The sequence below is a fragment of the Hipposideros armiger genome, unplaced genomic scaffold (assembly GCF_001890085.2).
Source record: "Hipposideros armiger isolate ML-2016 unplaced genomic scaffold, ASM189008v1 scaffold_154, whole genome shotgun sequence".
Lineage (NCBI taxonomy): Eukaryota > Metazoa > Chordata > Mammalia > Chiroptera > Hipposideridae > Hipposideros > Hipposideros armiger.
In genome coordinates, this window is record NW_017731504.1 from 2,298,134 (window position 1) to 2,313,161 (window position 15,028).

A 15,028-nucleotide genomic window follows, 5' to 3' on the forward strand; every position below is an offset into this window, starting at 1 on the left:
TAACAAAATACCACCAAGTAGGAAAAAGGACAAAGGCCAAATTTAAAAATTCAAATGAATTTTAAACATGAAGAGATGCTCAACCTTACTTATAATATAAGAAACATAAATTAAAGCTACAAGGGTAAACCACTTTTCATATTTTGATCAGCAAGATAAGAAAGTTTGATAATTCACTGGGTAGATGAAGATATGAAGAAACAGGCACTCATACATTGCTGGGAGTATATGTTAATAAAATTTTTATGGAGTGCTATTAGGCAATATTTATCAATAATAAAATCTACACATCCTTTGACCCAGCAATTCATCTTCTGAGATATATTTAACAGGTATACTTGCACATATGTGAAATGAACATATTTAAAAGAATATCTGCTGTTGTATGCATGTAAATTCAAAAGGATGGGAAAAATGTAAATATCCATTGAAAAAAGAATAGTTAAATAAATGTTGGTATGTCCAGGGAATGGAATAATAAGGAGCAGTTAAAGATAATGAGAGAGCTCTATATATACTGATCCTGATATGAAATGATCTTGAAGGTATATTAAGTGGAAAAAGAAACAGCATCTTTTGCATGTTGCTACATCTATATTTACGAGTATATCTATGAAATTATTTATACGGTTTTATATACATTGATGGTATTTGGATGTATTCACAAGTAACTGGTGAAAGCATGTCTCTTGAGAAGAGTAATTTAGTGGCTGAAGACAAGTATTAGATGAAGACTTTTCACCATATTCCACTTCACATGTTCTGAATTTTATACTCTGTGCATGTACATAAAAATAAAATTATACAATTCCACAAATATTAAATGTTTATTGTTTTTGTACAAGGTTACAGACATTTCTAAACAAATAAAATCATCAGTTATCAAAGAAAATGTAAAAACACGATTCCTTGTACGTATAAAAACAAATTCTTACATATGTGTAATATGTGTTCACATTATACTTAGAAGACATGTTCTTTTACTATAACAATAATAAAATTATATAAACTGTAGCTCAAAGTTTTTTGAGGATTTCTATTTTCTGCTTTACCAAGTATTGGCTGTCCTGGAGAAAATGACGTCTGTCCATTTCAACACAAGTTTCTAGAGGAGGTGATTCTGTAGGCCTTTGTGTATTGATTTGAAAACCACTGTTTTACAGCTTTTAATCTTTTAAGTGAAAACAAAATTTAAGCTACAATGACATTNGAGGGAGAGAGGGAGGAGGAATTTATTCAGTAAGGCAAATTCAGTAAATTCTTTATTCCATTTGAGAGAGGACTAACATCCACCGTATTCCCGGAGAGAGAGAGAGAGAGAGAGGAAGAAGAAGAAGAAGAAGAAGAGGGAGGAGGAGGAGGAGGAGGTGGAGGAGGAAGAGAGGGAAAAGGAGGGGAGGGGAAAGGAGGGAGTGAGGGAGAGAGGGAGGAGGAATTTATTCAGTAAGGCAAATTCAGTAAATTCTTTATTCCATTTGAGAGAGGACTAACATCCACCGTATTCCCGGACTGTGTAACAATAGGCAGTTAGTGACTGTAGGTCTATTTCAAGGGACATTTAACACATGGTATGTCTAAATCAGTATAGTTAGAAGACAAGTCATAAAGTCATTTGTTGAATTTCCTTGTTAACATTACCACTTAGTAAGGAAAAAAGAAAATCAGTTGTCGTCAATGGTTAGAAAATTCAACAAAGCATGTGGAAATATGTTAGTAAATATACATACCATAAATTAGACATCAGTTTTCTTACTTTTTCCTTGACAGATGTGCTTTGAGAAGACTTTGTCAGCAAAGAAGCAACTTTACAACCACCACTCATAGAAACTCTGGGTTTGTATCCAGAACTTAGATTTAAATCTTCCATTGGCACACTAGACAAAAGAAACAAGCTGAGATTTATCATTTCAAAGTAGTAATCACATTAGATACTAATAAATTCAGAAATGTCAATACACGACACATGCAATGTTAATACACAACAAATGAAAGCAAGGACATAAATGTAATGCTGAAAATTGTCATTTATATAATTATATATTGGGTTGTCAGAAAAGTCATGATGTATTTTTTTCTTAGTTTTTTATTGCAAAAATGCATCATGACTTTACCAACAACCCAATAAAATCAATTCTCAAGTAGAAGAATTATTATTTATTCCTGAGAAATCTTGTTTCAAGGTTTTTGGGTGCTCACTATTAAACAGAATTGGTAGTGATTTATTCTTAACAAGAGTAGTCACATACCATTTGTCTCTTATTTGCTGAAAGAGGCTTTTAAACTAAAGTTCTATTTTAGCCTGGGGAAAGGTGTATACAGAAAATTTTTTAAAAGGGGCAAAGTAACTTGAAATAAATATTTAGTCAAATCTGGAGGAAGAAGAGTGTTCCAGGTGAACTCTAATGATCCTGGGACAATAACAAGGTAGGACTGTTCAAAGAAGAGTGAGAAGGCCAGAGCTGTTGAGGTTGAATACACAGGAAGTAGAGGGAGAGAAATGAGGTGAGAGGCCATCACTTGTGGCCATGGAGCGGGAACTGGAGTTTATTCTAAGCAGAGCGGGTACTATCATGGGAGGGTTTCTTGCATGGGAACGAGGTGATCTGATACATGTTTTAAAATAAATCACAATGAGGATGCATAAAATAGTGTTGTATGTTAATGAAACCCAAAGCTTTTAGTATTGTGGGAACAAAGTTCAAGAGGGATGGGGGCCATGCCATATGGGAGACAAAGCTGGGTAGGTAGGTAGGTATGGGTCAGATCACACAGGGTTGTGTTTGTCAAGTATTAGGAGATTTTTTTTAATCTTCTCATGGTAATGACCATAAATTAAAATGACAGTTCTAGACAATTTTATATGTTTATACTGTATGGGCCTTTTAAAAATTGGATAATAGTTCATACCAAAAGAAATGTGCTTCTACTGTCAACAGTTCTTCGGCATTTATTATACTGTTTAACTTCAGCTGATATTTTATTTAAATGATTAAGAATATTATGATGTTTGATTGTTTGTTAAAGAATACTTGCATGATGTCTGAATGTCCATTAATGGTAATCTCCATATGAAGGAGATTATTTATTATTTATTACTATTATGTATTATAAAATTTTATTAAAGAAATCCTTTAAAAATTTATTTTTTACCATTTCTGGGATGCTGGAAATTTATGCTAGTGTGGGGGATAGAGGGTACAATTTATTACATCAATGCACGGAGATGCCTCTCTGAACCTCTGTTTCTTTGTCTGCCAAATAATAATACTGCCTATCTCACAGTGGTGTGTTGAGGATTAAATAAGATATACAAAGAATTTACTTCAATGCCTACTGTTAGTAATTTCTAAGTCAGTAGTACCTAATTCTTATTGTCACTATCATCATCTCTATCCTCATTACCATTAGTAATGAGTTTGATAAGATTCTTCATTGATTGTTTCAATTGGGTCGTAGTTCTAACATTCATATTGTATTTATGATTCAAAGATGATAATAAAAAACACAACCCCATTAAAACCTAAAAGTGATATATAAAATCACATGCACATACACACAATGTGTTTTATTTCTTGGATGGATTTTAAATTTTTACTCAAATCTTAATAAATACTTCTAGGGTAAAGCATTGTCCATATAACAGACTAACAATAGCACTGGAGAAATTGCATCATTTATTCAGTCAACAAACATTAATTAATTATAGCAACTTTTAGTCAGGTGCTATTCTTGACACTAAGAATACACAAAGGTGAGTGATACAGGCCCTGCTCTCATGGAGTGAGTTAGCATCCAATGGAATAAAGAATAGAAAATAAGTGAGCTAGAACGTATAACATTAAAAGGAGATGATAATGGGATACTTTAAAATAGTAGTAAGTGCATGCTCTAAGAAAAATACAACAGAGTATAATTTGATAGTGTGCCTTATCAGAAGTGTGGTAGGCTATTTGAGATGGAGTGGTCAGGAAAGACCTCTCAGAGGCTTGGAATTATGAAGAAAAAGAGACATGACCCCCATCTTCGATGCAGATTAATGCAATGGAAGACAGATATTCAGACAGAAAATCCCACTTGCCTGTGAAGCATTGCTCACCATTGTATGTCAGAACATAGTTGCTTTTTAACAAATAATTATTGAAGTTGAATGAATTATGATGCAATATGATCACTGCAACAGGCTCTGTGAATACTTGAACTTGCCTCGGAGAGTCAGGCCCCAAAGGAGAGAACACTCGAATTGAGACTTGAATGAAAGGTAACGGACTGGTGTACAAGTTTCAGAGGGCATTCTAACAAAGGAAGTAGCGTGGACAAGAAATGGAAACGTGATAAAACAGAACTATAAGCAATTTAAAAACTCTGGGAAGCAAAGTGCAGGCTAAAGAGAGAGGCAGGAGTGAAGGGGACTTGTGCCATGCTAAGGAGTTTGTAACTTATCTTAAAAGTGATGGGGGTATGAAAGGCTTTTGAGTAGAAGAGTGAAGTAATGGGATTTGAGTGCTAGAGTGACTACTCTGTCAGCAAGTGCAGGGACATAGAAGCTCTCTCTGTTTTTCTTGCACTTGATTCAATGTGCTCCTATGCAAAAAGAGCAGAGGGTTTGGATTCAGAGACAGTAGGTCTGAATGTCTGAAAAGCAGCTTAGAAAGTTTTGTAGTAGAGTGAGGGTAAGAGCTTGCTTCTTTGTAAACATTCTTTTCATTCTATTGGGTATTCAGCTGAGTTATTTTAAAAGTCACAAGAGTCTCATGTCAAGGAAATTCTAGCATGCAGTGATTATTATAATTACATATATGTATGACAATAAGATAATGAACCACACAAAAAACTGGCTCATGATTTCATAGTCATACTTTCTACATGTGACATTTTCCATTCTTTGACTATATTACAGTAATTTGAATTAGTTGCTTGTCGGGCGTAGGATGTTACGCCTGTTCCATTTCATTATTCCCAAATCCTCACCAAAAAAAATGAAAAAGTTTGGAGAAAAAGGTAAGAAATCTAGTGTATTCTATTCTTTCTTGTCTCCTTTGTAAAGTTTGGTTCCATTCTTAATTGCCTTTGCTTGTTACTATTATTTTCTTTCTTCTTGTATTTAAACAATGATAATTACTTTTCAGCACTATAATTTCACTCACTTGGATTTTGTATAACTGCAGTACACTCACCTTTCCCAGTTAAGAAATGAAGAGTCTCTCTTTATTTCTGCAGTATCACTGCATAGCTCCTGTTTTTCTTCAAAAGAACACCGACAAAATGAAGACAATCATTTTTTGATGATCACACAATAAAGTTATTGGAAAGAATTGTTAGCAGTTCATCAACTACTTGTATATAATTTGGCTTTGTATTCAAACATCCTTTTGTAAAACTACACCAATATGCTCTCAAGGCAATGTATAATAAACTTTTATTAAAGCATATATAGTGTGTTCAATAATCCAAGAGCCTCTGTAACTTTTTTTTGTAATTTCATTTTAATGATGCTTATTATTTGCTATTGCTGTGCCTGGAGTGACTTTATTGGAACTGTTCAGATTCCCCTCACTCACCAGCCTCTGGACAGACAACCATCTGTCTTCCCTCTAGTATCCTACCCTGTTCCACTTTGGTTTCAGGTTCAAAGACATTGACAGATCCCAATCGGAAACGTGTCTCCAGTAGCATCTTACTTTAAAGCAGGAAGAGACTTAGAGTCATCTAGCTGGTTTTCTCACTCAGAGAACCTCAGAACTGTAGGTTCAGAGAAGTTAGTGGTTTGGTGACAGTCCACAGAGAAGCAGAAAAGCTCTGATCTCCTTGGATTGGCTTTGAAAGTGTTTGGGCACAGTACAAGCAGTAAGTCAATGTGTCCTTTCTTTTATCTCTCTAGAATTCTTTGTGATATCTATCCAAATAGCTTTCCACCCAGTAAACCCTTGCCCACAGTTTAGGACCATTGAAGACCAAGGGGGATAATAATAGGACAGCAACAAGGAAAGTTTTACACAGTGGGTAAATGGCTGAGGCTCTGCCTGTCTCCTTTAAGGAAATACAAGAGACTAGAGAGAGGTTTTCCAAGCACACTTCAGGCACTGTTGATTTTGCTCACTGACTTGCAAAGTGAAATTTTTTAACCCAACAGCCAACTAATCCATAATTACCATAATTTGAAAGTATTTCACAATTTGTTCCTTCTAAACCCAGGATGAGTGTTTGAAACTAAATATTAATTTTAGGATCAAAATTGTATTAACAATTTTTCCATTACAATTTGGAAACCCAACAGGCACATACTTGAAGGCATGTTAATAGTCTGAAACTTCTATAGAAGATTGGCTTTAAATTAAGGGATCCTTACAAAAGAAATCCTGGTTGTGAAATTGCAAATTATTCTAATTAAGATGAAAAAAGAAAGAGTATGATTTCTCAGGGACCTCAGTAATGAGTTCAAATATAAAGATGTGAATGAATGGTTGATTAGGTTACCTAAGCAACAAAGTGTGAAGGAAGGGAGAGCTTACAACCAAAAGTAGACACAAAATCATGGCATGAATAAATACAAAAAAGATTATGAATGATAAAGCCAAAATAAGCTGAGACTTGCTAATGAGATTAATAAAGGCTTTAAATCTTATTTCAGAATAAGAAAATGACAACAAAATAATAGAATTACTGCTTAGGCCCAGTGGTATAAAATTAGAGAAAGGTTTAATAATAATATAATATAATGTATAATAAAAGAGTTATAGTAATAATAATGAACAGACACTAAGAAAATTTAAAAAAAAATTTTTTTTGGATGTCTTCTGCCCTGCATTTTATTTAAGAAAATAAAATTTCCTGAGTCCAGTTTGTTTCTACCTTCTCTATCCAGGGAAATTGTCTTTGGATTGAACATTATAAGATGGCAACTTTATGTTTTAAAAAAAGTTCAAGTCTCTCACCTGAGACAAATTACATCTCAAGTACAGGGAGGAACTAAGGTGTTTGTTGAGCTACTCTTAGTGATCTCAGAGGAATAATGAAAAGTAGGAAGAGCGCTAAATGATTGGAAACTGGGGAGTGTCATTATAATTTTCAAAATAGATTCTGAAAATTATAGACCTGATATCAATCCTCAGCAAATGTCTAAGTCGCAGTCATCGGGACAGTGTTAGGGACACTATTCTCAGGCAGGAAGTATCTCTGCCCCTTCAAAACACATGAGGTTGGCAGCTCTCTACCCACCCCGCCTCCCACTTCTGGAAAAACAAGTTTAATTTTTTTTTAAATCCAAACTGATGCCAAACTTCTAATCTATAACCCACATAAGATATGTCACAGAAGTCATATTGAAAACAATTCAAACATTATAGCTAATATATATAAATTGAAATTTACCTTTTTTCATAAGAGAAACCTCCGTTTTTTCTTGTTTCAATGATACATCAGCATCGTTTTGATCTAAAATCTGAAAAACAAGCTCTTTATTTAAAGCTGTACAAAAACAGAGGTGTAAAAATGACCTTGAACACCAGTCCTATCAGAGGAGAGACCTTAGCATTGCCAGAAGTACAGTTTTGTGTGCATGTTATGAAGGGAGATAATCATACGTGTTGTGGAACGTTATATTAGCATGCAAATCAAGGATGCTTGCTCTGTAACTGTCATATTTACTTCTACCATTTCTTTAAAGAAATTTTTACATTTCTATCAATTGTACAGATATCTTTAAAAATCCATATTTTACAAGGATGTAACAATGACTCCAACATGTGAACCAAGTGTTTGATTCACTTGGAGCAGCTAGGATCTTCTGTTGTTCTGAGGAGGCTTACCACATGTCTGGTTGCTACAGAGCAGACATGGTGTGGGCTCAACAGCAGCGCAATAAAAACCTTGGCAAAGCTGGGGTCTGGGGCTTGAGGCCCCAAAGCATGATGGGCAAGAATTTGGAGGTGGGGAGTTCACCAGGAATACTGACGGAAGGACACCTTGTCTTTTCACAGAATCCTGGGAAATTTATCTAAAAGGGGTTACAGATCCTTTAAGGTGCTGAAAGCAGGAACCAGGAGTGTTGGGGGCAACAGTAAGTGAAGGGATTTGTGTGTGATGTCAGGGGTGGGGGTACAGATGGGTTGATAGAGCTGGGGGGTGGATGTGTCATTTAGCAGCCAGGTCATCACTTTAGGAATACTTTTAAGACCCATTTTACAAGGCTTACACAAAAGGAACTTATATTTTGAGAATGTATTTCTTAGAGAGAGAGAGAGAGAGAGAGAGAGAGAGAGAGAGAATGTCCTTCAGGAAAACACACCCAGAATGCTCCCTATATTATGTATTTTGTAAATCTGTGAGAAGGTGTGGGAGACAGGCAGTAGAAAAGGTAAACAGCGAAGGCAGGGGTGAAGCAAAAGCTCCTGTCTGCTCCTGATCTGAAGACCCCTGAACATACACTAAGACACTACCGCGTTCCCCACTTCCATTACCTGGTGGAAGGTGTGGAGCTGTCAGTTTCCTGGAGCTTACCATTATGCATGTATTTGTCTTTCACGCCCCCTCTACCCTGCTCAACAAACAAGGGAAGGAGAGGCTATCAACCCTCCTTTTCTCCTCTACCAGAAAATAAGGAAATATATCTTACATGGCATTCTGGAAACTATGCTGTCAGGAAGCAGGTTAAATGGGCACACATGTAGCCTAGCAATGAAAGAACTGTGAGGCTATCCAGCATAGCTATTTTCTGTTTTACCCAAATCAAGAGAAAGAAAAGCTTTGTAGGTAGGGGAAAATTAAAAAAAAACTGAGTCTAAGCTACTTCTGTCCACATCGAAATATTTTTGTACTTATGCTGTAAATAAATTCATGTTCCAGGAAGTAAATAAAATGCACATATTTTTTAAAAGTTCATTTTGCAAAATGACCTTAAATGTCTTATTTATTTCTAATGTATCATAAAATTCAAAGTTTTCTTATGATGTGCTGATATGTAAGGATAATCTACATAGTTTAAGTGTCTCTAACTTTGAACTAAATATTTTTGACTCGTTTATTAGCAGCATGGACTATTTCCCACAATAGTTAACAGCAAGCACAGATTAAGCTCACAAGAGAAACTATGCAATGCCTTAAGTTATAACCACCCTGTTATAATCCATGATGATCCTGCTCAGGATGTGTTCATTTTCTTTGGTGAAAATCTTTCCTATGGTGAAAATCAGACAAGATGGCAGTGCCCAAGATTAATAAAAATGAGAGCACTCCCAGCAGGGAACTTTTGTTGGTGATATTATTAACACAGTCTCATGAAATTATTTTTTGCCTTTTATTGTTTAGTTCTCTGCTTTGAGCTTTGCATTGTGAAGACTGTTTCCATGAGATATGTCCCCTCACCCCAAAAATGTTACTTATATAAAGCTTTACCATCTCTATTGCAGAGGAGATTTTCTTCTTTTCTTTTCCTTTCCCGTATTTTCTTTATTCTTTGGCACAGAGATGTTTAAAAGATTTTGATAAACAACTCACAGCCTACAGTATTTCCTTTTAAATAACCCCGTGCAAATAAATATCTGAGTTCGTAGGATGTTCTCTTCTTTTATAATAGCTTTGAAGGTCTGAATTTTTTTCAAGCTGAGACATGACACATGTAGTTGTCTTTTCAGTGACATTATTTGTATATTTTGACACTACTTACAAAGCTTTTTCACATATATTATTTCATTTCATTATACAAATGTTCTCCAGGCACTTAGGCTTAACTGTGCTTCATATTCTACAGTTTGGGGATATCTTTTTTCCTCAGATTTTACCTCAGTGATGAACTAGACAACACCTCCCACACAGCAAATGAAATTATAGTTAAGTCTTAACATGAGGTTTTCAATACCTCAATTAAAATCATGTTAACAATGAGCAAATTGGGATTTGTCAGTTCTCCAAGGAATGCAATGGATCAGCATAATACCATATACTCAGTTTTGTGAAGTATCGATTTAAGAGGGTAAATACATCATACATAAGTTAGGGAAAGGAAAAAGAACATATCACAATCAGCTGTGCAAACTTAATTCAATTGTTAAGGAAGCTTAAGAAGTGGTTGATATCACTTTATCTGATTTCTTTCCTTCTATTTCCTTGTGTCTCAATGCCCACCCCCACCCCCACCCCCAATCATTTATTATTATCAAGGAACCATAAGGTGAACAAACCAGTAAATGGCTTCCTTTCCAACTCAAAGGCCCTTTCCGTTTTCACTCTTTCATAGTTAACATCATGTTCTAGGCTCCTCCCTTTTATTCATTAGCTTATTCAATAAAATTGATTCCCAGTTTGAGTCAGACACTGTTATGGTGAAGAAACAAAGTCCTACCTCTATAGAGCTTATTTCCTTGTGAGGGAGAAAGAGGTAGGAAATCAATAAAAAGGTAGACATGTAATACAATGTCAGGTAATGTAAGTTCTGGGAAGAAAAGTACCGCAGGTAAGAGAAAATTGTAAGTTCCTGCATAACTGAGCCAGAGTTTCCTCTGTGGGCCCCACTGTTTTCACTCCACACCATTTCTCATCTCTGGCCACTTTCCCACAAACATCCAGGCACTCTCCCCCTCAAAGTCTTTGACTTATTGTTTGCTCTTGATTTGTTTGTTTCCCCAATTTTTTTCTAGTCTTTCCTCAAATATCCCTTCAGTCAGGCCTTCCATGTCCACTTTATACCAATTGAATCTCATCCTCGCCACACCCAACACTGACACTTCCTATCCGCTTTCTCTGCTTTATTTTGCTACGTAGCAGTTATCATTAACTACCATAGAACATATTTTACTTACTTATCTTGTCTATTGTCTGATTCTTTCTCTAGAATGAAAGTGCCATGAGGACAGCAAGTATTGTCTAATTTTTTTTATTTTTCATGCTCCATCCCCCCTCTAGGACAGTAACTGACACTTAATATACTCAGAATTTTTTAAAGTAGTTTCTTCTATTTCCAGTATGGCTCCATTATCACAATGTTTTCATAACACAAAGTTAATTCTTTAGACAAAATCTTCATCATTAAGTGTTCTTTCTAAAACCTTCATAAAGCTCTTAACTGCTTACTGCCTCAAGTACAAACTCCTTATCTGGCTTTCAAAGCTCTTTTCAATATGATTCTAAGTTATCTGGACATAATCTCCACCCCACCCCACCCACACACACAGATATAGGGTCACTCTCTAGCTCTCCCTTCTCTTGCAAAAGCAAATTTATTCTCTCAATGTTCATGCTTTACTCCCATCTCCTGGCCCATTCAATAAGGGCTGAATTTGTTCTGTTTAGAATTACAGAAGGAAGTTGAAAAATATTTTTCATAACACAAAAAATTATTTCCATTCTGTGTCAAATCATCCTGTTAATTCTCATAACAACCTTGAAAGTAGGTAATATTATTTCCATTTTATAGATTAAAAAAACAGAAGATACACTGACAAGTAGCATGTAGGTCTGAATTTCAACCTGGGTTGGTGTATCCAAATGCAGAGCCTGTCTCTTTTCCATTACATATTGCTATCTCATGGGTTTATAAAATTGTCTTCCAATTTCCCTTCCCCTTAAATGTCATATAACTAGAGTGCCCCCCAAAAATGTGTATATATATATATATATATATATATGACTTGTACTCGTCTTTTGTTATCGGCATATATTGAGTATTACAATTTTATTACAGTTTTTTCCTTTCTTAAAATGTGTATACATTTTTTTGGCACCTTCTGTATTTTATGTTATTTTTTGGTGTCCCTCAAAATATTTAACATAGTATTGTTGAATAAATTTGTCTTAAAGGGTACATGGTTGCTGGTAGTCCACACACTGGCACTTGAATATTTAGTTTCCTTATAAGTTGCCCATGAGATTTTTCTTTAAGTCAGGGACCGTATCACATGTTGTTTCTCTATCTACTTGTAAGTCTGTTGGCGAGTTAATGAATGATGCTGTAGAGGGAGAGAGTGGACGATTTTTCCTGTAAAGCTCTTGGGGCAACTCTGGTTTGTATCTTATAAAGGGCTGGCTCTGCTTAGAAAATTTCTGACACTGTAAATAATAATCACAGCATCATAGGGGTTCATACAATGGTAACATCAGTAACCCAGAAAAATGACTGAGAAATGGCCTGCTTTTGAAATTAAGGCAACTTCAATTATCTGAAATCATGTTATTGCAATACCAATGCAGTTTTCCATTAAAAATCTGTTAGGAATCAGAAAAACCCAGCTAGACAGGTTATTTGCTTTTCTTCTTTTTTTTTATTATCTTCTTTCGGGTTACTGAACTATCTTTTTACTTTTATTGTCGTATAGTACTGATGCCAAAACAGAGTACTTGTAGTTATTATTTTGGGATTTTGTGGTTGGTTTGTTTATTTGGCCACCATAGAGCATAAACCTAGATCTTGGAAACTCATCAGCTCTTCTATACATTCCTTGGCTTTGATAAAACACTATGGAGGTCCTATCAATGACCCAAGGGACTCAGAGTGGGTTGATGCTTTTCTTGAGCCAACATAAGCCTATTTTGAAAAATGCCCAAAGAGCTAATCAGGTATAATTGGTAAAGGACATAGGTCAGTTCTGAGACAGAAAAATGGTTCTATTCACTTGTTCTTTTATTCATATGTCTTTCTTGAACCCCAGAAAGTGCCATACTCTGAGTTAGACACTGGTGGTAACCTCTTTCATAGCAAACACTAGAGGCTCCATTGCCAAACTCTTAAAATAGATTTGTCAATGGTAACCTGGCCACCAAATGTTTTAAAATGTGTTCGCATTGGGAAAATGAAATAAATTCATTTGCCGATCTGCTCTGAAGGCCAAGAGCAAGGCAAAAAGACTTAAATGACCACAAATGACACAAGGGCTAGAGCCAGCCAAACCAAAAAGGCATTATGGTTCCTGGTTATTAAAGAGGCAGGTCTAAGATAACCTTTATATAATCACACCATAGATATTCTTCCACTGTTTTGGCAATCTGGATTTTCCACTGACATTCACAGCAGTAACTGAAAGAAGATTATTATAAAATATGAAAAAAACAACAAATACCAGTATTTAAGAAAAGGTAAATGTTGCTTCATGTTAGAGTCAGATAATTTGAATGTCAATTTGGTGAATGCACGCCACACGTGCATGAATAAAAGCATGCACATGTATAACAAAGTGTTAGTGCTTTTATCACTCTAATTTGAGTCAGCAAATTAATTATCCCTACCCAATCTCTCTAACTTACTGTTGGCACTGGTAATTTTATTCCCCTGGTGTCCCTGAATTTTGAAGCTTTCTTCAAATTAATCATTTGCTTTCTTGACCATCTGTTGTGGCCTGGCGACCTAATTTTCCTACTTCCCTTTCCGAACAGGTCCCCTAGGATGTCTAGTCTGTAGAGTCGGTTTTTATATCTCATCTGATGATATAAATTGAGACTGCTAGCCTCTTTGTTAGGATGCTTGGTAATCTAGTCTCATTGTTTCATTTTTACTTTTCTTGCTTCTATTAAGCATGGTGCAGTGACAGCTGATCATAATGCATCACTTCGAGGGGCACTGGGGTGGTATGGAGCTCATATGCCAAATTTTGCCTGGAGTAAAGTTGAACTGCCAATTTATCACATGGCAGTGTACCAGGGTTTTTAATTGAACTTAGACAAACCCTTAATTACAACAGTACCACAGGGCACTGCTCCAGTACAGCAGAACTACGGCAACTTTTCCCCAGATATTGATTCCTCTGATGGAGGCTGGACATCTATAAGAGGTGTTATAAAAGAATTTCTAGTTCCTTCCCTTCTGGGGTTAACTGAGACAAGTTTGAGCTTAACACATGGGTCTGAAAATGTTTCAGGTAGAAAGAGTTCAAAATATTGAGTATTTGTTATAAAGAGAGAGGAAGGTGTGTGTTTTGAGCATGAGAAATGGAAAACATAGGATTTTCTGCAGGCCAAAGGTGAGGCGACAGCTTATAAGTGGGGTTGGTCATAAGGTTATGACCACAAACATATTATTAGAGTGATAATCTTGGACAAGGAGAAGATGCTCCTTTCCAGGAATTATCTCCGAGATGATGATCCGAATGACTATTATGAGACTTAGGTTGACTGGAAGGAGAAAAGCCAGGTCTTGAGCATAAAGTAACTTTACGGTATAGGTCAGATTTAGGGTGAATAAGGGAAGAAATGGGCTAAAGAGATGCTATCTTAATCTGGGCAAGAAGTAGAAAATGGATTGATTTTTTAAAATAAGTTGAAGGCTTTTGGCTGGAGAATGCCCACCTGTGGAACTTTGGAAACCTGTCTGAGCCAAAATGCCAAATGTTAATCAACACAGAATGTATTTGTACCTTGAATCCTCACCCCCAAGTAAAATTTGGTTGTGTACTGCCAACAACTTGTGTGGAACGGGCTGATTGAATAGATGTGGGGGAAATATGGAAAAGGATGATAAAAAGAAAAGTCATAATAAGGAGTGGTTCAAAAAGTGAGAGCTGAAGTTGAACAGCTAGGGTTCAAGGTAACCATTCCTGGCAGTGTAACCCTAAGCAAGTTTATTTTCCTCATCCACGAAATGGGGATGAAAAAAGTACTTGCTCCTCAGGTTGTTAAAAGCATTAGATGAGATAACGCATGTGAAATACAGTACCTGAATTTCATCATGGCCGCATAGAAAAAGGAAAGGCTAACGCCACTAAAACTCACATGCATGTAAACACACACAAAATTTCAGAAAATACAGCTTTACAGGGTCAGGGATAATAAATTTGGATCACACTAGTTACTTTGAAATGGTGTAGAGAAGTGTAGCTGTGCTAACAAGATTGTGAAAAATAATGAAAGAAGTTCTCTGCAGTACAGACTGATAGCCCCACACATATTGCCTCCAAAGGTCCAACTGGGAGAATGTCTAGGGCATTTTGAAAAGAATTAAGATGTCCCTTAAAAAAAAAAAACCTTCTCATTATTTTCATGACAGTTTTTTAATCTCTAGAAAATGGCTGGAGTTTTAACTGCATCCCAGTTGGAGACTTCCAAAGCT

The 15,028-nt window shown here is 35.8% G+C and overlaps 1 protein-coding gene across 1 annotated transcript in view; it reads right to left on the minus strand.

Annotated features, from left to right (window-relative positions):
- MORC1 (MORC family CW-type zinc finger 1) overlaps positions 1-15,028 on the minus strand; it is a 193,247-nt gene that overhangs the window by 32,974 nt on the left and 145,245 nt on the right. The window contains exons 18-20 of the mRNA XM_019651169.1: positions 7,369-7,438; positions 5,175-5,241; positions 1,728-1,874 (exon numbers count right to left, since the gene is read on the minus strand). Coding sequence (XP_019506714.1) covers positions 1,728-1,874; positions 5,175-5,241; positions 7,369-7,438 — 284 coding nt within the window. The remainder of the gene's footprint in view (positions 1-1,727; positions 1,875-5,174; positions 5,242-7,368; positions 7,439-15,028) is intronic.